Here is a 23402-nt window from a genome sequence, read left to right as displayed (position 1 = left end):
TACTCTCTCTCCTGCAGCCATGTAAGACGTGCCTTGCTTCCCTGCCTTTGCCATGATTTTAAGTTTCTTGAGGCCTCCCCAGCCATGCGGAACTGTGAGTCAATTAAACCTCTTTCCATTATAAATTACCCAGTCCCAGGTAGTTCTTTATAGCAGTGTGAAATGGACTAATACACTTACCATGGGTTCATTGTATTTGTTCCCAAATTCTTTATACCAGTTGCAAATATCATCATAATTACTGAATTTCATATTATGTAAACCAGTGAAATAGGAGCATAAAAAGGAAGGAATGGTTTCTATAAAATCTAAGCCACATGCCTGGAAACTCAATAAAGGCCAGTGACTAAGATTTTTATGGTTAGATTAGGTATGGGAAGATTATTGAAATTAAAAAGAAAAACTGGAAAGATTTACACTCAGCTTTCTTTGCAATGTCCAAAGGTTTTGGTGCTCTGTTCTACAGAAACTTTATCTGGAACTTGCAGATGATACGTTTATAAGGGCTGTATACGCAACAGAAACTTTAAGAAATTACCATGAGCTAACAAACTTGAAGAAAAGACCTTGACTTTATGTCAAACAATTGGTGAATAAATGCACTAAGTGTTAAGTGAAAACAAAATATGTAATGTGTATCTTATGTCCTTTTTTACAAGTCTCTGCTTTAATTGGTATTTTTTATTGATTGACCTATTTACAGCTCTGGTTGCTTTCAATAAGAGAGTTTCTCCTGTACAATTAAAAAATGGATTTATCTAAGTGCGCTTCAGAACTGACTACCAATCCATCCCAGCATCTCTCTGGAACATGTATCTGCACTTCTGTTCATCCTAAATCCTGACTCAGAAGCCTGTTTCTTCTCTTCCCTCTTGGAACCAAGACTTGGCAAGCAGTACTGGCTATGTAATTTGTGGGTTCCTGAGCAAAATGAAAGTGCACAATAATTCAAAAGTTATTAAAAATTTCAATAGAGTAACAGCAGAATATTAAACCACGTACAAGGCCTTGTGCTACTATAGGGTTGCATGTCCTTGAAGCCACCTTGTGGCAAGACACTCACCTGATGAGATCTAACATGGCATCCACCGTACTGACTTCAGGGGTGCTGCCTGTCCTGTCGATTTCAGCCACTTTCTGGGTGACACCAGGCTTAATGCTCACCACCAGCACAATACCTGTGGCCAAGGACAGTGTCCACAGAGCATTAGGAACCTTCCAGGGCACCTGGCACAGCTAGTACCTTTAGAACAGTGGGCATGGTTATACCAGGCAATAGTGTGATGGAGAGGACCCTGAGGTCCAGCCAAAATGCTGAGCCTCCTCTGGAATCTCAGCAACCACTTTAATTACTCTTCCATTTAAATGAGTAAGCAGAAAGAACTCCGTGTGCTTGCGTGCATGTGTGTGTGTGCATGTGTGTTTAAAATGAAGGGGCTGCATCCCAGAATTGCTTCTGGAAACACCTGCTGATGAGAATATTCTTTTTCTTGAACTTACGAGATCAGCCTAGGGAGGTGTTAGGGTAAGGATGATCCATTTTCCAGCCCAGAGAATGCATCTGATGTCTTTCTGCAACTTTTACCCACAGATGCTGGTTATCCTCCTGATAATACAAAACCAGCCTTGCCTTCCTTCCACACCATAGGTCTTCAAGTATCTCGAAAGCAGTCATGTGGGAAAATGCTGTTCCAGGGGTGGAATGAGGACAAATAGATGGGAGTTATAGGGAGAGAAGGTTCATCTCTCTGTAAGGAAGAACTGTCTACATGGCAGAGCATCTGACATCACCATTGTGGCCTTGGTAAGTAATGGGCTCCTGTCACTTGAGTGTCCAAGCCAAGGTGGGAGGCTGTAGAAGAGACCAAGACATTGGAGGGTGTTTGACTGGAGGGAAGTGAAGAAGAAAAAGGTCCTTATGCTCCTTATTGCTCCTCCCTCAAGAGGAGGCAATGGTAATCCAAGGGGTAGGGCTCTGGTATGCTGAATGGGTCCGTTTTGCTAGTGGGAGGAGTTGCTGGGCAATAAGGGGCCATGAGTGGGCATGGCCCACTCTTTTCCTCTCTCAGGGTTGTAGAAGGGCTATATGCCTCCAGCTAATAAGAGAGCAGGATCTTGCTTCTCATTGCTATTTTTTTCTCTGTGTCTGTCTTCCTCAGGAAACTCATGAGATGATGTGGTTTTGTTTTATGGCAGAGTTCAGGCTCTCCTGGGTCCCTTGGCCTAATACCATTAAAGCCTCACCACATCCCACCTCCTCTTATCAGCTTATTGAAGCAGGGCTACAAGGGCCGAGCTGCTGCCACATCTGAGTACATGCTCTTTCTGTCTTCCCCCTCTGGACATTCTTCTTAAAATGTCACTCAGGGTTACAACGACCAAGCATTCTTCAAAAAACCATGCTAAAGGTATAAGAGCAGCTACTCCCTTACTAGAATTTTCTTCCTCTTACAAGTGGGATTTATCCTTAACAAGGATAGCTTAACAAGGATAGCTGTTAGCTCTTGTTACTATGTGAAATGCACTAAAATGCTATATTTCTGGAAATATTTTATAATTATACTCAACTTCACTATTATAGACCAATTATCCACTTTAAGAATTATGTAAGTGGCTGGGCACGGTGGCTCACGCTTGTAATCCCAACACTTTGGGAGGCCAAGGCAGGTGGATCACCTGAGGTCAGGAGTTTGAGACCAGCCTGGCCAACATGGCGAAACCCTGTCTCTACTAAAAAAGTACAAAAATTAGCTGGGCATGGTGGTGTGCACCTGTAATCCCAGCTACTCGGGAGGCTGAGGCAGGAGAATCATTTGAACCCAGGAGGCAGAGGTTGCAGTAAGCCGAGATCATGCCACTGCACTCCAGCCTGGGTAACAAGAGTGAGACTCCTTCTCGAAAAAAAAAAAAGTAGTTAGGGTCAGGCACGGTGGCTCATGCCTGTAATCTCAGCACTTTGGGAGGCTGAGGCAGGCAGATCCCTTGAGCCCAAGAGTTCAAGACCAGCCTGGGCAACATAGCAAGACTCCCCATGTCTCTTTTTAATTTTAAAAATATATATTTTTTAAAAAGTAGTTGAGCTTTTCTTAACACACAATTTTTTTTTTTTTAATCAGAAAGTAGTATTGTCAAAGTACCATAAAGTTTTCCCTTTGAAGTCTGTCTGCCAGGTTCAAGTGATTCTCCTGCCTCAGCCTCCCAAGTAGCTAGGACTACAGGTGCATGTTACCATGCCCAGCTAATATTTTTGTACTTTTAGTAGAAACAGGTTTTTGTGTTGGCCAGGCTGGTCTCAAACTCCTGACCTCAAGGGATCTGCTCACCTCAGCCTCCCAGAGTGCTGGGATTACAGGCCTGAGCCACCGCGTCTGGCCGCCAACTACTTTTTGAATGAAAAAAAATTACCGTTACATAGAGGAATAAGGATTCAGAAATAAATATTACCTAGAATAACAGCAATGAGAGTGGTACAGAAATAATACACGATAGCACGTAGACCAATTTTTCCAGATACGTTGGAATCCAGTGCAGCAACACCTGAAGGGCGAGACAGAAATCAAATTACATTAATTTTAAAAGACAGGTTTCCCGCAATTTAATCCTCAAGGTGTGAAATAAAGAGCTGAGAGGTGTTCTTATCTACAGACAATGGGCAATAACATGCAATGGGCAAAAGCAACACTTCAAAATTCCAAACAGATGTAAGAGAGGGAAGCCCAGTCAGGTGCAAGTTCCCCTGCAGGCAGCTTCCCACAGCCTTGACCTCCAGGAGTGCCCTGCCTTCAGATCTTCTTGGAGTTGGTCAGAAAATGATCATAAGGAGTCCCCCTCCCACATTTGCAGTAAGAACTTTACCAAGATTTGTATTATATCATTCAACATCCCTTATGATAAACCTCCTTTGGAATTCAGTTATCTAGGAAAAGTTTATCTTGAAGATCTGAGATCGTTTTGTTGTTGTTGTTGTTGTTGTTTGTTTGTTTGTTTTGAGACAGAGTCTTACTCTGTCACCCAGGCTGGAGTGCAGTAGTGTGATTTCGGCTCACTACAACCTCCGCCTCCCGGGTTCAAGCGAGTCTCCCGCCTCAGCTTCCCGAGTAGCTGGGATTACAGGTGCACACCACCATGCCCAGCTAATTTTAGTATTGTTCGTAGAGATGAGGTTTCACCATGTTGGCCAGGCTTGTCTCAAACTCCCGACCTCAGGTGATCCTCCACCTTAGCCTCCCAAAGTGCTGGGATTACAGGTGTGAGTCATCATACCTGGCCTGAGATAGTTTTTTTTTTTTTTTTTTTTTTTAACACTTGAGAAATCATATAACTCATGATAGTTTTCCTTTCTGCCCTTTCCAGGAAGCTTAGGCTCAACTGGAAAAAATAATGTTTATATACAATTATAAAAGTAATATACATTCATTATAACTATCTGAAAAAGGAGAAAAGGTAAAGATGACAACAAAAATCACATCATCTCATCAACCAAGTTAATATTCTGGTGAATTTTCTTCTAATATTTTTCTCAATTTTTTGTAAACAGCTGAGAGAATTTTATAGTTTTTAACCCTCTCTCTTCTTAATATTGTAGTTGTAAGCATTTTCCCTCATTGTTACAAACTCACCCTGAGGATAATTTTAATGGCTCAATAATCTGTCATGTGGCTATACCAGAATGTATTTAATGATCCACTTATTGCTGGATCTTTAAATGGTCCTGGGGCCAAATTCACAGTAATGTCATTATCCATTCTGGTTAGTGTGTTTCCTTCCTCTTTTCATGATTTTCAAATTGCTTCTGTGTAAACAACCTTATTGTGTATAGCTTTTATTGTGAGACATCTTAAAATTTCTATTTGAAAGAGGAAAGATATTAATAAATAATTTGCCAGGGCACAGGTAATGTCAGAGACTTACGATCATTTGGTTAGATCTCACTTCAAATGGTTCTTGGCTACCAGTAATATGACTAAGTGTTGCCCAGATTTGAAAGGGCTGTCTGGAGTGTCAAGGACAGCTGGATTAGAGGTGGAAGGCAGGCATCCCTGCTTGCCAGAAACCCTTGCTCTCTGTCAAAGATGCTCATATAAATGGAGTCAAAAGCCGTTCTCCAATTGGACTTGGACGTGGGAAATGGGCCAAGTTGAGAAACAACGGAATCATCTTTCAGCAAGCTGTCATTGGAGGTTTCAGACACTACCCAGCCTGATTTCCAAAATGAGGGTCATATTTTGAGTCAAAGGATCATTATAGAAAATGATGTTGCATATTCAGCACACATGAGTTGTCCCATAACCAGTTGCAAAGCCTAAGGTACAGGGTAGCAGGAAAAAGGAAGAGGTTGTCACAAGGCAACCCCAAGGGAAAGGCAGTAAACCTGTATGGCTATCAGCATGCATAGGTAACTTTTATGTTCATTTCCCACACTAAAAGGCCTATCCATTTTTTTTAAGTGACTGGGGGATTATGCTTCTCATATATAATCATACATATTTGATGTACAGGAAAAATCTGCAAGGAAGTGATCACCATTATGACAACAGAACAAGTCATTTCTCACTCTAAACACACCATTTCTCTGGCTGTTGATTGCTCCTTTGGAAGTTAATATTTTGAGAGAAGGTGCTCTGGCCTCTGTAGCAGCCACCCCAGAATGTTGTTAAGGGGCCATTCATCAACCTCTGGGAAAAGATTGTGCAGTTGCCATATAATGGGCATACTGCAATAGTCACATTCTAGAATAATTTTTATGATAGATTTTATTTGGTTTGAGAAAAATGCAGTTTGCTGTGTTGAAGAGTCTTTCTTTTCCTCACAGTAAGACAACGAAAGGTAACAATTAGGCAAGCAACAACAAAAAAGTCAAGAGAGATTGAAGGCCAAAATTTAGAAACAAATTCACTATCTCATGTTTAGTTTAGGTCTCTTAAAGAGCAAATCATAATGCAAATATGTAAGCTTGCTAAGTATATTATATGATTATAAAATATGTGCCTATTTCATTTTAGAGCTCAGTGTATTGTTTTGATAACTATAATAATTATTTCAAACAAAAATCATAGGTTAAAAAGAAACAAAAAGAATCACCACCTTAACAGACTCCAAGTAACTCATCTGTAGCCCTAATATGGGATCTATTTTCAGATATATTGTCCTTCTTTGGTAGATGTCTAATTTAAGCAGATTTCAGCCCCTAAAGTGCTGACAAGTGAGAGTCACAGAGCGGTTACAGAGCTGTTCTCGGAGGTGTGTTTGGTGCTCTTTCAGGATTTTCTTCCAGCAGTGAAACAAATTAAATCTATGTGGATAATTGTTTCCAGCATATGTTAATATGTCTTAATTTGTCTTAATGATTTGGCCATGGGCTGGTGCCTCTGCTTGTACTCCAGGACTCAGCTGGCAATAAAAGGCTTGATAATAATGAGATCTTGGTGAAAATATCTTAAACAAATACATCCCCAAGTAGACATCCAGCTTCCCCTCTGTCCTGGAGCACAGCAACTATCTTGTAGTAACTTTCGCACGGTCCTTTGTTTTCCATTCCTCTAATCTACCTCCATCCTACCGTTTTCCCGGATATATCAGATATTTACTCAAATCAACAATTATACTTCTCTGCACTGTATAGTTACCTCTACCTCTGTACAGTTACCACTGTATAGTTACCCTCTACCTCTCTAGTCATCAATATGGGGGCAGAGCTGGCCCCCAAGTCCAGGCTCTTGCATGATTTATAATGCATTGTTGGGGATAAGAGTGGTGACCACTATAGAGGGAGAGAACAGATACAGGGAAACAGCCTAATCTTTGAAAACCTCTGTAAATAGGAACATTACAGAACTTAATGACCATAAAATGTCTGTCTGAATGGTTGTAAACACCCCACCTGCCACTAATATCAATAATGATGAGGATGATAATTATAATACAAATAATGATAATGACAATAAACACTATACTGACTGCATGTTAATGCATCATCTTTAATTCTCATTATAACCCAGGGAGGCAGGCATTATTACGCCCATTTTACAGAGGACAAAACTGTAGCTCAGAAAGGCTAAGTACCATATAATCATAAAGCTGGTAAGGTGAGTGGTAGAGCTGGGATTCCAATCTACATTTTACCTCAAAGGCCATATTCTTAACCACTATTCCATATTGACTCTATCCATGTGCTACAAAATTCTAGACTAGCTCTGCCCAGTAGAGCTTCCTGACAGAAAGGTTCTGTTTTTGTGCTGTCCCCTGCAGTAGCCACAAAGTGCACATGGTTAGCAAGCACTTGGAAAGTGGCTAGTGTGACTGACGAACTGAGTTTTCATTTTAGTTAATATATATTTACTTAATTTTTTTTTTTTTTAAATTTTAAAGATGAGGTCTCACTATGTTGCCCAGGCTGGTCTTGAACTCCTGAAATCAAATGATCCTCCCACCTTGGCCTCCCAAATTGCTAGGATTATAGGTGTGAGCCACCACACCTAGCCAATTTTAATTAATCTCAATTTAAGTAGCCACACGTGGCTAATGGCTATCCTATTAGACAGCCCAATGTCTCTAGACCCTACCAGTGTTTAGCATTTAGTGCATGCTCAACAATGTTGAATGAACAAACTATAGCTTAACTCTATTATCAAATTCAGGAAAAGTTCTTTGCCTTGCAAGCATGGGCAGGGGAAAGGAAGATGCTAAGCCCAAATCTCCTGGCACATAGTTCTATCTACTGCACTGACTGTATTGCTCTAAGGCCTGAAGCTTATTGTTCACTGGGCCCCCGGTGCCTTAAATAAGGTGCTCTACGAATGTTTGTACTTGAAGCTTTCTACAGGACAGAAAGAGCTGCATTTTTTACAAGTAATCCTCTCCTTACAAATGACCCCATTTCAAAGATCCACTTGTGGGTTTGAAACTTGGAACTCAGCAGGTAGTCTCCTTAGAAACCACTTATACATGGTGGTTTAGTTTGGTTCCCAGGGCAGCCAACGAGAACACTTTTCGCCATAAAAGACTCCACAGGGGAACATATGTAACATCTTAGTCTTTTTCAACCTTGTTTTGTTGTTGCTATTGTGCAACCCACCCCCCAAAGCCTTTTTCCTAATCACCACCCCTGTGAAATTCTAAAACCACAAACTGTGTATATAGTAAATGTATATAGTAAATGATACATGTATTTTTTACATAAAACAAGTAAGATTTTCTCCCCCAACTCACTACCACCAAATAAAAACAGCTTTTGCTACCTTGGGGACAATATTGTCTTGGTGAGAACTTGTGGTCTAGCTCAATGAATGTTGACTGTGAGAATGAGAATCCAGGCACTAGACTCTTACTGGCGGGACATCAGAGAGCAGGCCCACCTTAGTCCCAGACAAGTAAAACCTCATTTGTACTTTATTTCTGAGTTATCACTCTCAATGGCCACCTGTGTTTCTTGCTCTCAGCCCATCTTTGGTGGCTGGCAAGGTCTAAAGGACCCCCTTGCTTTACAGTTCACTATCAGAACTCGTTTCTCCTGGGAGCTGAAAGCTGTCCTATAGGAGGTGATAAATGAGAGGGAACCAAGCAGGTGTGATGGCATCTGCACAGAAATCAGCCGTGAGTATTTAAAATGTTTATAGTAATTGGACAGTAACTTTATTTCTGTTGAATGTAATAATAAAAAATAGGGGCTGGGTGTAGTGGCTCACGCCTGTAATCCCAGCACTTTGGGAGTCCCAGGCAGGTGGATCACCTGAGGTCAGGAGCTTGAGACCAGCTTGGCCAACATGGTGAAACCACATCTCGACTTAAAACACACACACACACACACACAAATTTGCTGGGCGTGGTGGCGTGCACCTGTAATCCCAGCTACTCAGGAGGCTGAGGCAGGAGAATCTCTTGAACCTGGGAGGTGCAGGTTGCATTGAGCCCATATCATGCCACTGCACTCCAGCCTGGGCAACAAGAGTGAAATTCCATCCCCACCCCCTCCAAAAAAAAAAAAAAAATAGGGCTAGTATTTCATATGTCTATTTTTAATATAATTTTTCTAGCAATTTGCTCTAACTATGGTTTATGAAGGTTATTGATCTGTAACAGATCAGAAATTTTAACAACTGGATTTGCTCCATCCAGTTGAAAAACTAGATGTTTTGTGAAGCCCTGGTGCAGAGACTAGGTACTGTGGGTTTTCAGAGGAGCCTGAGCTGTCACCAGATTGAGATGACCAGGAGAGGCTTGATGGAACAGGTGGCACCTGAACTGGGCAGAAAAAGAAGAGCACGGTTCCAGTTCCTTGTGAGCCCAGAGTTGTCCATTAGAACCTGGGACAGTTTTGAGGCTGGGCTGTGGCCTAGAAACAGGGATAAAATCCCCAGTTGTCCTTGGAAGTCAGGGGCACCTGCTAGCTCTTTATTTTAGGAAAAGGCATTTATTTGCTTTTTTCACCTCGGGAGAAGGCTCTGATGAGCAAGGGTGTTGGCTCCCAGCCAAAGCAGTAATCATCTGAACTTTTTACAAAAACACTCCAAAGGAAGCAGTTGCCTGGCTAAACAATAGCATGTTTTAAAAATAAACATCCGAGGGCAAAAGACTCCTCCTAGAGCTCTCTGATTAAGCAACCACCCACTGAGAACAAAGCTTTCGTGACAATCTCTCCACATTGCTGTTAAGGTATCAAAATTCAATCCCTTATTGGAAGTTCTTTTAGGTCTGGCATTTGGCGGTGTTACGCCATTATAAGTGAACACCACATCCAAGAAACTCACTGTTGCATAGAAGTTAAAACTCGCCATGTGGATGACTCCTGTCTCTGTCACCAGCAGAGAGGCCACCTGTGCAGAGAGAAGGCATGGGCTTTGGTGGGACAGACTGGGCTCAAATCCCAGCCTCCTCCCAGACTCAGCTTCTCCATCTATAAATTGGAGGATCTGAAATGCCTCTATCACCTTTAGGTTAATTGTGAGGAGCAAAGTGAACAACCAACCTCAGCTTGCATAGCTGTTGTGAGGATTAGAAACAATGTATAACAGGCCTAATACAGTGCCCAGGACACAGTGTGTTCGTAGTAAATAGCCTCCATGGTTACTGAATAAATGATAAAGATGATGCACGTCACTGAGCAAATGGAAAGCATTCAACAAGCATTAACTGATTCATTCCTTCACTACACAGTCACTAAAGAGATCTTTTAAAAACGTAAATCAGGTCATTTTATACATCAGGATAACCCTTCAATGGCACTGAAGGTAAAAAGAGAAAATCCTTACCTTGGCCAACAGGCCTTGCAGGGGAGACACCTGCCTGCCTCTCCAGCCCCGCCTTGTGCCATCTTCCTGTCTCATCCTCTCCTTCAGCCTCTTCTGGATCAGACCAAGCTCCTTCCCACCCCAAGGCCTTTGCACAGGCTCTTCCCTTTGCCTGGAGTGCTCTTCCTCACTCTTCATCTGGCTTTTAAATTCTTTCCTCAGAATCCTTCCCCGATTATCCAGCCTAAACCAGGGTGTCCTGATTTCCTTGCTTGGCATCCTGTCTCAACAATTTTTATCATTGGTTCATTATTTTACATCTCTTTCTTGCTAGGGTTTAAGCTCCACGAAGGCAGGAGACCTAGATATCTGCTTGTTCACGAATGTATACTCAGTGCCCAGCACATAGGAGATGCTCAATAAACATGTTGATTGAATGAATAACAGTTATTTAAGTATGGCTGCCTGCCCTGGATCCCTCTCCCAGGCTCTGGCCCCTTGGCAGCAGAGTGCTGCCAGAACAAAACTTGCCAGTTCCAGCTGCTGCCCTTATGATCTGTGTGATCTTGAAAAAGTGGCTTAATCTGTCTTCAACCTCCTGTTTCCTTATCTCTAAAGATGGAGTTAAGGTCCCACCTACTTGACGACTTCATAGGGCTGCTACGAGGATTAAATAAACAGGTTCACAATTTTTAAATTCCAAAATGTTTCTTTTATTCCCCAGGGAAAACAAAGCAGGATATGATCTTACTTTGTTAATCCAGGGCATAGGGAAATCTCTGCAGCCTTGATTAGTACTCCCTGGATGTTCAAAGGGAAAGGAAGAGGCAAAGGGGAGCATGCAAAAGCTTTCCGTGCATGTGTCACCTATCACATCTACTTTTCTCAGAGACATTAAGAACTCTCTTAAAATAGGTAATATCTCCACTCTAGGCTATTTGGTGATGTTAACAAAATAAACTGGTCCTTAAGCAGAATCAGCTAAAGGTCCCCTTGAAGCCTCTGTCAGCTGGTCCACATTTGAAGTTCAAAACATGCATCAAAAAGCAGTGGGCTCTCCAGGCGCAGTGGTTCACACCTGTAATCCCAACACTTTGGGAGGCTGAGGCAAGTGGATCACTTGAGGTCAGGAGTTCAAGACCCAGCCTGGCCAACCTGGTGAAACCTCTTCTCTACGAAAAATACAAAAATTAGCCAGGGGTGGTGGTACACACCTATAGTCCCAGCTACTTGGGAGGCTGAGGCAGGAGAATCTCTTGAACCCAGGAAGTGGAGGTTGCAAATGAGCTGAGATCGCACCACTGCACTCCAGCCTGGGCAACAGAGTGAGACTCTGTCTAAAAAAAAAAAAAAAAAAAAAAAAAAGAAGTGATGGGCTGTGTCCTGGTTTTAGCAGTCCAGGAGCTGTTTTAGCATTTTTTTCATTACTGTGGAACACGGTGGTATTTGTAGTTAGGACCAGTTTTTCAGAAGACTCCATGAACTTTTTGACTCCCTGAACTTATTGTCCAGTGAAAGCATTAAACACACCTCGAAGAATCTGAGGAACTCAGCTGTTCTTTTCCAAAGTCCATATGAATGCTCTGACAGCAGCAGCTAGCAAATGGCTCGGTGAGACTTTTCTGGGTTTTTGCCACAACCTAAATATGACTGAGCTGTCTCTTTGCTTCTCTTTATTCATAAAATTGGTATCTCAGACTTCTAGGCAAAAGCTTCTTACATGCTGGTGAACTTTACAAACTGATGGCAGAGCAAGTCTTTTTATATTGTTCTCATTTCCAGAATGAATGCATTCAGTGTGTTCATATCTGTGTAGCTCAATTCTAATATTGGCCCTGTAGATTCTGCTGCCAGTTCAGGTACTTTGTAGGAACTTCTGAAGGTCTCAGACAAAAAAGAGTAAGTAAAAAAACTGTATAGCATTCTAGATGTGCTATGAAACATTATTATTGTCCATATTTTAAAGCCGAGGACAAGTTAAGTAAAATCCAAGGTTTCACAGCTAATCCACGGCAGAACCAGGATTCAAACCGAGGCAGTGTGGCTCCTGTCTGTGCTCTTAACCACTAGACTCTCCTGCCCCTCTAGGATAGATACTTGTTCAGGTGTCCCTCTGTAGAGAATGGCACAAGTGGGAGTCACTGCTAGAATTGCTTCCCTCGCCTACAGGCTCAAGTCCAGTTCCCTTGGCAAGGCACACAAGGCCAATAAACCCTTGTGCTCACCCCTTCCATCCCATTCCTCTTCCCCACGTTTCCAGCATTCCACTTCAAGTCTCACTGTCCTCCCAAGATGCTATTTTGGGAGGACAAAGATGCTATTTTCTTCTGCCTGGAATACCCACCCTCTTCCGTTCACTTGATCTCTATGCTTCCTTCAAAATGGCTCCTTCTAATGTCCCCTGCGCTGTCCTCATTCCCAGAAAGTGCTTATCACACAGCATTGAAATGTACTCTTTCTTGCTGAGATAAGACTTAATTTTACACGTTGTGTGTCTAGCAGAGCCTGGCTCATTAAAGATGGAATGAATGAGTAAATAAATGAACGAATGGTCTCCCAGGTCCATGCATCCAGTATATAGAAGGTCCTTAGAATCCCTTTTTAAATAATAAAATCAGGTTATCTTACAGCTGAACAGAGCTATGAACAAGTCTAGTACCTGTTTAGTCAGAAAGAAGGCTCATGCATGGTTGATTCTCTGGGCTTCAGTCTCAGGGAAAGACCAAAGCAGGGCATATTTATCTCTTGCCACTATTCATTTTATTACTTGCAAATGACATGTTCATTATGGGAACTCTTCCTTATACACTATGTGGTTGTTTTGTCTTTGGAGGCCAGGCATTACATAGATCAAACTGATGCAGTAAGTCCTTTGGTTTCAACAGCTGTATTTTAACTCAACACAAATTTCTTGATAATCTTAGGGAAAGGAGCACTTAAAGTGCAGGAAGAGCCCACTTGTTCCAGATGTTGCAAATGAGGCAAGAAGTTCACTCTCAGACTGTACAGTCTTAGGCAACAACCTTGTCTTCCTGCCTGGAGTTTTAAGTTTATAAACCACCTCGAATGGCAATTTTCATAGAAACTAAACTGTATAACGGACCACCAATGTTTCAAGAAAAGAATGCATACTCCTCCCCCATAGCTAAAATTGACATTAAATGCTCTTAGCCACCTACATTATGAACAGTAGCTTATATTTAATAGCAAGTCGTACAACAAAGTGATGTGCGTCTTCAAGTCTTACAATTCTTGCTAACGAGGGACTCCTGGACCTGACTATCAGATGACCTCAGCTCTGTGACCATGTGAGTGGTAGGCCCTCACCCTCTTATATGTGGTTTTCTATTAGTCTGTTTTCATGCAGCTGGAGTTAACAAATGTTAGCTGAATAAAACTGAACCTTGTCTCGGGGAGGCACGTGGCATGGTTCTTTTCATAGGAGGATGTGGGATTGTTTCCAGATACACAGCTGCCTCTGAGTAAATGAATACATAGCCTTTAAAAAAAAGCCTTCCTCAGCTCCAAATATTTAAGTGTGTCATCTGCTGTAAAGCCTGAGTTTACAAATAAGGTGTCCTAAGACTATCACCAACTGCACTTTATTCTGCTCATCCTCTATTCTTCAGTCTCTTCAGTGCATTCATACTCATTGCCAGATGTGGTAGTTTATTTTATTACCTGGATTCAACCTCAACTAGATTGTATCTGGAGTGTCAGAGTCTAGCTGGGCAGGGGTCAGCTCCTGGCTGGCCTCCTGTTTTTGTAAATGAATGTTTTGTTGGCACACAGTCACCCTCAGTCATTTACATACTGTCCGTGGCTACTCTCCCAGGACAAACAGAGTTGGGTAGTTGGGCAAAATACACAGGGCCTGTAAAACCTAGAACATTTACTATTGGGCCCTTTATAGAAAAACCTTGCTCGAAAGGCAACCAACTCACATATGTATTCTACATCTGGCTGTTGTTTAATAAATACCGAATATACCTAAGGTTTTATAAGGCTTTAAACTTTTTTACTTGGTTAAAAAGTAGGGCAGGTGTGGTGGCTCATTCCTGTAATCCCAGCAGTTTGGGAAGCTGAGGTGGGAGGATCATTTGAGGCCAGGGGTTTCAGACCAGCCCTGGCAATATATCAAGACCCTATTGCTACGAAAGTAAGAATTAGTCAGGCATGGTGGTGTGCACCACCTGTAGTCCCAGCCACTAGGAAGACTTAGGTGGAAGGATGCCTTGAGTCCAGGAGTTCAGGGCTGCAGTGAACTATAATGGTACCACTGCATTACAGCCTGGGCCACAGAATGAGACCCTGTCTTACACCCTCTCCCAACAAAAAGTAGTAGAAAACCTCTGATCTTATGGTTGAGGTCAAGCCCTAAAATTTTGAAATCCTAATGTGAAAGCTGGAGCAACAATTATCTAAAAGTCTGGAACTTTTTTTTTTTTTTTTTTTTTTTTTAATCTTCCAAGGGTAGAGTGTTAAATTTATCTTTGGAGAAGCTCCTCAATTGTAAATCCAATCACCCAACCAGTGTCTGGTGGAAACTGAAAGATATTGATAAACAAAACACAAATATTTTCTCCTGACGTCTAGTGTTTAGTAATGTGACTTGTCCAGGAAGCAGAATGAGTACTAGGACTCACACTCAGTGGCCTAGGGGAGAGAGGAGGGAAAGGAGGGATTTTTCTTGGCTTGATATCTGCTTGGCTTGACATCCACTGAGCTGCAAACTGGTGCTGTTTCTTAAGGAGCTGTGTGTGCCCTTGTTTGAGCAGGTGTTTATAGGAAATCCAGAGCTGCGACATCACAGGAATGGTTAGGAATGAGCTTCTCCTTGCTCTGGAGGAAGAAATGTGCACAGGAACTGGCATGGACTTGGCCCAGCCTGACCTGGACAGACTCCCAAGTTCTACAAGCAGGGTGGTTGCAATAACCCAGCAGGTACTATGGTATGGAATCTACTGAAGGCTCCTGATGGGGTCCACGAGGAAAAGCTATCCCCCTGTGGCTGTGAGGGGGGTTTTCTCTGAAGTGGATATTCCATAATGGCAAGCATCCCAGGAAGAGGTCACTCCAGGTCAGGACAGGATGGCCTGTGTGCTAGTGGAATTTTTCCTTCTTAGAACCTGGTGTCAGGTTCTGGGATCTGGGGTGCAGGAAAGCTTGGAACACCTTTAGTGGAGAGATGAACTCCAGCCTCCTGAAGGCAAGCTGGCAGCTAAGCAGAGGGGCATCTCTGTTAAGGGACCCTGGGAGCCCCTTCAGGGAGCAGCTGGATGTCACCATTGGTGTTTCATCTGCTTTTGGTTACCTTTAGCAAAGATTATGTCCTGAGTAGCAGTGTGGTCTCAGCTGCACTTTGGAGAATTAAGCTTCTGTTCCTGTCTTACGATGGAGGAGCAAAGAGGGGAACTCCTTAGGTCACAGGGGTAGTGGCAGCCACAGCAGACACCAGGAGGCGCAGCTGTGCCCACCGGAGTGCTTCTGGCCCAAGCGGGGGTGGCAGAGGCTAAAGTGGAAGAGCTGGAACCTCTTCCTGAGCAAAGTTATGAGCATCCAGGAAGGATGCTCAGGGGACCTCTGGGAGTGGGACTGGAGGTGCTGTTCTGTTCCTGTGCCGGTCATAGGAGGCTCCAATCATCATAATTTAGTTTTGGGAAGTATTAAAAAAATGTGACCTGAATTTAAACTCACTGGCTGGTGAGACCTGGACCAGGATTTTTCCAGAGCCACAATTCTCAGGCATATTCATAAGCTATTTCCTGTTATTTCTCTGGTGGTTTGATATAAATACAGCTTACAAGCCTAAATGTTAGCAGACCCCAAACACAGATATTCCTCAGCATGGCAGGAGCGTGTTCTTCACAATGTAATTTATGGGTAGGATTCTATTAGTACCCACAATGACTGTCTCTGAAAATGTCTTGAGTTTATATCGACTGTGCCATTTTTTTTTCTGTTTTAAAGTAACTTTGAGACATTATGTCATTTCATATATGCATTTAAAAAGTAAGGACATTTTCTTATACAACTATATGCCATTACCATCTCTAACAAAATCATTAACAATTTATTGATACCATCTAATAGCCAGTCTGTATTCAAATTTCCCTGGTAAATATGACTTCTTAACCTTATCACATAAAAAGGGGTTCTTCCTGTTTTTTAAAAAAGCTATAAAGTGTTTTTTTAAATCTCACCAGAGGCTTTTGATGGCAGAATTTTTTTCTACCTGTTAATTTGGCAAGAGAGTTTCCTTTCTGCAGGAGCACAGATTATTAATCTTGGGTCTGAGTTCCAGCTGTGTTTCTGCTTCTGATTTACATATCCTTAGGGGACTCATTCAACCCTCCTCAGCTTCCCACCTGCATCCTCCTTCGGCCTAATAACTGTATACATTAAGCTACCAGCCTGCTGGATTTATGAGGGCATTTGCAATGTGAAATGGCCGTTCCTGTGTGTTTTCCATGGCCATCTTCTGGGTGGGGAGGCTGGGGACTACTTCAGAGTTTGGAGGAAGGAGCTGTGTACCAGGTAAAGGTGGCACTGAGCTGGCAGGGGAAGGGAGCAGAGATGGGGCAGAGAAGCGACCAGAGGCAAAATTGGAGGAGCTCAGGGCAGAATCCATCCCTATCTCTTTTATTAAAAATACAAACCAAACAAAAACACATGTTCAGTTGAAAATGTAAAGAAAGCACAATGGATCATGTTTTCTTACTTTCCGGATGTTAACCTTTTGGTTTTGATCACAACTTTTAAAAATGTATATACATTTTAATAAAATTTGGATTGTACACACTACCCTGTTGTGTAATTTTATTTTCCCACTTTATACTGTATTGGGAATGTTTTCACATGTAATTAAATATGATTCTAAAACAAGTTTTTAACAGTTGCTTAGTATGAAAATTTGTATACTATGTATACATATGTATACAATATACATTTGTATACATTTAGGTTGCTTATAATTTATCACCATTACAAAAAAATGTTACCATGAATATCCTTGTACTTAGGAATTTGAACATATCTCTGATTATTTCTTTATGATCAATTCTGAGAAACAGAATTACTGGGTGAAGAGATCAGAACATGCTCCAAACCGTCCTCCAGAAAGTTTCTTCCAATTTATAAGGTAACTGAAAGTGTATGAATGAACTTATTTTCCTATAACTGTGCCAACACTAGTCTTGTTGCTTTTCCTCTCTAATATGACAATTTAAAACATGGATATGCCATCATTGTCCCCACCCTGCTTTGTTCATATCCCTGGAATCTTTGACTATTTCATTGCTCCAAATCAAAAGATGGGGTGGTGGTTTTGCTCGCTGTCTCTAGTTCTTGACTGGCTGCTGCGGGTTTGGTGGAGGAAAAGTGGAGAAACGACTTGACCCATGCTATAGCTTCAAAAGTAGCTGGGCTATGTCAGTGGAATGCTGAGTTGTAAATTATTTTCCTAGATTATTTACAAGACTGAGCTAACACACAAAACATCCAGACTGCAAAAATCTCACTAGAGGAAGTCCCTGTTTCTGGCTTCTGGCCAAAGGTTATGCTTCCCAGAAAAAAAACCAAACCAAACCAAAACAAAACTCACTTATTGACTGCCAAGAGTGGCATGTATTTTCAAACATCTGATATTACAGAATCAGTATATTCATACATGTATTTTTACCTTTTCTTCTAAAACCTATTTTACCTCAAGTTTTGGGTTTGCTGCATAATTTGGATCAATCTTCTATACTTCCCCTCATAGATACATGAGTTAAATAGTATTGCTCATCAGGTAGTTTATGCACCTTGTGCAATTGCATGCAAAATACAGTATATACATGTACAATTGTGAAGATTTTTCTTGAAAGGAAGTCCAAAGCTTGCATTGTGTTCTCAAAAGAGCCCAAGAAAAGATTAGGAATCTTTGGCTGAGTGTGGTGGCTCACACCCATAATCCCAGCACTTTGGGAGGTTGAGGTGGGCGGATTTCTTGAGCCCAGAAATTCGAGACCAGCCAGGGCAACATAGGAAGACCCCATGTTTAAAAAAATTTTTTTTTAAAGAATCTTTGATATGGAGAAGATTCTAAGGGTTATAACTACAATCCTTATAGCGGCCAGGCAGGTAACGTAAGAGTGAAGTGGACAAGGTATTGGGCAATAGGGAGTTGTGAAGACTGTAGCATTCTCAAATGCATTTGCTCCAACTAAATGAAGTAGTTGTCTCTTGGTTTCAGACCACTGTTGGTAGGTGGGAATATTGGGCCAGTGTTCCCAGATCTTCTTTTTTTTTTTTTTTTTTTTTAGAGAAAGCCAGAAATTTGGATATTTACATGAAATCTTTCCAATTTTAAATGCTTATGACAATTTAAACAAATAAATATTATATGGGACAAATAATTGGTCTGCTGCTGTGTCAGTCAGGCTGCTAGGGTTAAAAGGAACCAGGCATTTCCAAACATAATTAAATACATTCATATAAAAATAATTAAATGTTTTCTTTAGGTTTCTCATAAGCCGAGAACATCAAGACCATTTAAGGACAAAGTTCCCAAGGGACTCTAGTCTGGTTGGAGTTTGGCAGTTGGGAGATTCAAAGGCCAAATGTGACAGCTCTTCAAGCAATGCAGTTCCTGAATGCAGCAGATCCTGACCCCCACCCTCTCTTCCCCTGACCAATGTCCAGTACTCTACCAGGGCCAGTCCCAGGTCTTTACAGTGGCAGTGAAGAAAAATGTTCTAGAAGGGGACATATCATGACATCTAATTGTGTGTTTACATAAAACCTTGATTTTCAAGTTAACAGCACCAGCTACTGTCATGCCACGTTTTACCAATTGCCAGAGTTAAGTACAAGAAACTGCGCAATGCAGAGAAACTTATCACACCCAGACAAATGACATTTTTGTAAACCAAATTCATCTCTATCTACCTAAGGAAGCTTCCTCTTCAAAGGAACCCTGCAATATAATGATCAATATGGGAAAAGTCATTTCCAAATGCAACTGTGTCACAAGTTTTAAAAATACTGGGCCTTTCAAATGTGGTGCACATCCATATTTAAACCCTTCTCACAGAATTTGACTGCTGGTCCCCATAGCAAATATGTAGGGCAGATACATAGCAAGTTCTGGGTTTGAGTAGAAAGTGGGTAAGGAGTAGAGAGACCCTGAAGGCAGCTGTTGAGAGGCTGAGGGCAGTACAGCTGCAGTTGGGAAATAAATGAGTGAATGACTGAAAACATGATCAAAATTGACGATCATATTTTTCCTGAGGACACTAGCTAACATGTCAGTGACTAAATAAGCTTTTTTTTTCCCATGCCCCAGATAATGTTTTGTTTATGTTTGAAAATGACATTTTCCTCCCAAGACATCATATGCTGGTCAAATGAAGATTTGAGCAGTGGTGGACAGCACTGTAGGCACAGTGTATGACAAAGCAATGCCATGTTGAGAACAGTGAAATGTTTCCGCAGAAGCAAATATAGACATTCCAAGTGGAGAGAGGTGGAGAGGGAGAAGGAGAGGGAGAGGGGGAGAGAGAGAGATACATCTAATGTATTTCAATTTTTCCCATAATTAGAAAAGAACAACTTAGGTGAAAGCTTTTTAAATAATCATAGAGAATGACATGGTTAGGCTTTGTGTTCCCACCCAAATCTCATCTTGAATTGTAATCTCCATAATCCCCACGTGTCAAGGGAGAGAGCAGGTGGAGGTAATTCAATCATAGTGGCAGTTTCTCCCATGCTGGTCTCATGATAGTGAGTGAGTTCTCACGAGACCTTATGGTTTTATAAGGGGCTCTTCCCGCTTTGCCTGGCCTTTCTCCTTCCTGCCGCCTTGTGAAGAAGGCTGTCTTGCTTCCCCTTTGCCTTCTGCCATGATTGTAAGTTTCCTGAGACCTTCTGAGCCATGCTGAACTGTGAGTCAATTAAACCTCTTTCCTTTATAAATTACCCAGTCTTAGGAAGTTGTTTACAGCAGTATGAAAATGGACTAATACAGAGAACATCAGTTTTCTCAAGGTACCTGTAATCATGCTGGATATAATTAATGGCAAAATGATGAGTTTCAGCATCCGCATTAGAATTTCTCCAGGAAAAGCAAAGTAGAATTTCTCCAGAGTTGAGAGGTTGCTGTGTTCTCGAACCAAGACTCCTGTGGTAATGCCTAAGGAAAATAAGAGTTGGAAAGAAGGAAGAGGAACATTATTGAGTTCTCCTGTATCCATGTCTATGGAAAAATACCCCCAAATGCACATTTTAATGGCAAGAAAAATAGTTTAGATCATTTCCCATGAGTCTGTAAAATCCACACTGAAGTTATATTTTAAAATATAGTGAACAGAAAGTACACATTATTCAGTAAGTCTATAAAAAGTATTCTACACATGAAAGCTTTGTTGTCATTTCTTCCCCATCAATTATACTTATTATAATGACAAAATATTAAAGAACACTGTGAGAAAAAAAAACTTAGTCAATCCAATACAGCTCTTTTGCTTTCACATACCACCTTTGTCTACCTGCAGAGATATTTGACATATTTTATTATTTTTATTAAGACAGAGTCTCTCTGTCACCCAGGCTAGAGTGCAGTGGTGCCATCTCAGCTCACTGCAGCCTCGACCTTCCAGGCTCAGTTGATCCTGCCATCTCAACCTCCCAGTAGCTAGGACTATATGCACACCTCCACGTCCAGCTAATTTTTTTTTTTTTTTTTTTGGAGAAATAGGGGTTCATCAGGTTTCCCAGGCTGGTCTCGAACTCCTGGCCTCAAGCGATCTGCCCACCTCGACTTCCCAAAGTACTGGGATTACAGGTGTGAACCACCATGCTTGGCTATTTTACATATTTTATATTTACATATCAGTTTGTATTTTTCTCATATTTTTATTATAAGTACATTTTGTAGCATATTTGTATAATCTTTCCTGTTTATGCGACTTTTATAATTTTAATAGGAATATAATATCCTATTGATTTATTTACCATATTATCAAATGACTGTTATCTAATGTTTTGCACTCTTTTCAGTTATTTCTAGGTAATGATATGTTCAGGTTTATCTGATTAAAAGGCTTTTTACAAAGTTTCTGATCTTGAGTACCTTGTACATGAAGTCTTATAATTATGTGAGTGTAGGGACATGTTCACTATTAAGAAATGTTACCATTCTCTGAAAGCTTTTCCTTAACAAGATGCCCATATTGAAATCCTTCAGTTGTATGGATAACACAATTTAATGATGACTTTGATAACTAAAAATCACAAATTTTTATTTCGTCTTAATTATCTTCCAAGTATTTCTAATAACATCTAACTGCTTTACCCTTTCCTTCTCCCCATACACACACCCTTATTTTAAGGCAAAAAAGGAAATGGCATGACTTGCATCTTTTTTCCTTCATCAGCCTCTGTTGGATGTCATGATACTTGGAAGTAAAATGACTAAATGGCAGAAAGATTCAAGGAGGATATCACTGGATATGTGAATCTACAAACTCAAGCTATTAGTTTATGAATACCAAGACTTATTTGGGCACAATTAAAAACTCTAAGGCAATGAAAGAATATGTGAATTATAATCAGTACTAGAATTTTCATTTAAATTCAGGCATCCTTCCCATGCCCACTAGTAGACCAAATAGATGAACCTCACAAGATGCATTTTGTGTACTAACCTTATCCTTAGCTTAATTTTATTTCCCTAAATATTCTACCTTTGCCTTGATTTCTATTTTGTGCATACACTACTGGATGCATTTCTGGTGATTCAGTAGTGTTTACACACTACTGCATTGTGAATACACAATTTTAAATCATTATTGGAACAAACATATACACATACACACATAAACATTTCCCAAATTGTAGCTAAGACAAAGATGAAACAAAACCCTATTATCAATGCTATTTGGTTTCTACTTTACCACCCTAGTGTTAGAGACTCTTGAATGGATAAGAATACCAAGAATTCAAAATATTTTAAGTAAATTTAAAAAGCATGATGTGCTCACTTCCTGCTTTATAAACTGCCTGTGTTCAGCTGTTCTATATAAACATACCCATATTATGCCCTAATACTCTGTAATTCCCAGGACTTTAAAAAACAAACAAACATTCTCTCTCATACTATTCAGGTTGCTTCAAGTAAATTTTTGGCTTGTATGTCAAAGAAAGCTCAGTGTGTAAAAAATAAAGATGTGTCTGTGCTCAAAAACTAGCCACACAAGGACTCTGTTGAATAGCAAAAGAAGCCCATGTGCCCCAATCTCAGGGCTTGTATTACTAATGATTAACTGTGCCTCTAATTATCTCTATGCTAAATTAATGTAGGGTCATTAGAAAGATATGCACTTGCTACTTTTCAGCCTTTAGCCAGATATAGGATTTTTTTTAAAGGGAGAAATAAAAGAGCTGTCAGGTATAGTAGCTTGAAAGCAATAAAAGGCGACATGCATGCCAAGCAGGTTACTGTATTTGGCAATTACAACTTTCTAGCTTTTTTCAAGCTTGTTCTTGAAATTGAGTGCCATAAATTGTACTCCAATATTTCTATTTTCCTTCCTTCCTCCCTCCCTCCCTTCCTTCCTTCCTTGCTTCCTTCCTTCCTTCTTTCCTTCCTTCTTTTTCTTTCTCTCTCTCTCTCTCGCCCCTTTCTCTCTTTCTTTCTTTCTAAAAAGAAGAATAGAAATACCAATCTAGCGCTGGAAATGAAGTTGGGATATTCAGAGATGTCACCCTGAGACCCTCAAATACAAGAAATGGCTAGTGAGAGGCCGGGTGCAGTGGCTCACACCTGGAATCCCAGCGCTTTGGGAGGCTGAGGCGGGCAGATCATGAGGTCAGGAGATGAAGACCATCCTGGTTAACATGGTGAAACCCCGCCTCGACTAAAAATAACAAAAAGTTAGCTGGATGCTGTGGCAGGTGCCTGTAGTCCTGGCTACTCGGGAGGCTGAGGCAGGAGAGTGGCGTGAACCCAGGAGGCAGAGCTTGCAGTGAGCCGAGATCGCGCCACTGCACTCCAGAATGGGCGACAGAGAGACACTCCGTCTCCAAAAAAAAAAAAAAAAAAAAGAAAAGAAAAGAAATGGCTAGTGAATGACCTCACCTAGGAGTTATGCCTTGTAAATTGGTGTGCTTTATCTTGGTCTCAAGCAGTTTAGA

At 41.1% G+C, this 23402-nt stretch overlaps 1 protein-coding gene and 1 long non-coding RNA gene across 4 annotated transcripts in view; one reads left to right on the top strand and one right to left on the bottom strand.

The window, feature by feature from the left end:
• The window catches only part of SLC1A1 (solute carrier family 1 member 1), a 93024-nt gene that overhangs the window by 22637 nt on the left and 46985 nt on the right, over window positions 1–23402 (bottom strand). For all 3 annotated transcript variants that reach the window (XM_017949893.3, XM_017949892.3, XM_017949894.3), the window contains exons 2-4: window positions 20260–20400; window positions 3445–3537; window positions 1064–1178 (exon numbers count right to left, since the gene is read on the bottom strand). In XM_017949893.3, the coding sequence (XP_017805382.1) occupies window positions 1064–1178; window positions 3445–3537; window positions 20260–20400 (349 nt within the window). The remainder of the gene's footprint in view (window positions 1–1063; window positions 1179–3444; window positions 3538–20259; window positions 20401–23402) is intronic.
• On the top strand, window positions 1174–19905 carry LOC116270014. Its single transcript, XR_004177862.1, has 3 exons — window positions 1174–1804; window positions 17300–17367; window positions 18731–19905. It is a non-coding gene; the product is annotated as an uncharacterized LOC116270014 (long non-coding RNA).

This window comes from Papio anubis, chromosome 13 (assembly GCF_008728515.1).
Source record: "Papio anubis isolate 15944 chromosome 13, Panubis1.0, whole genome shotgun sequence".
NCBI lineage: Eukaryota > Metazoa > Chordata > Mammalia > Primates > Cercopithecidae > Papio > Papio anubis.
Note: the sequence above shows the minus strand (reverse complement) of the source record. Positions and strands in the feature narration are given on the sequence as shown.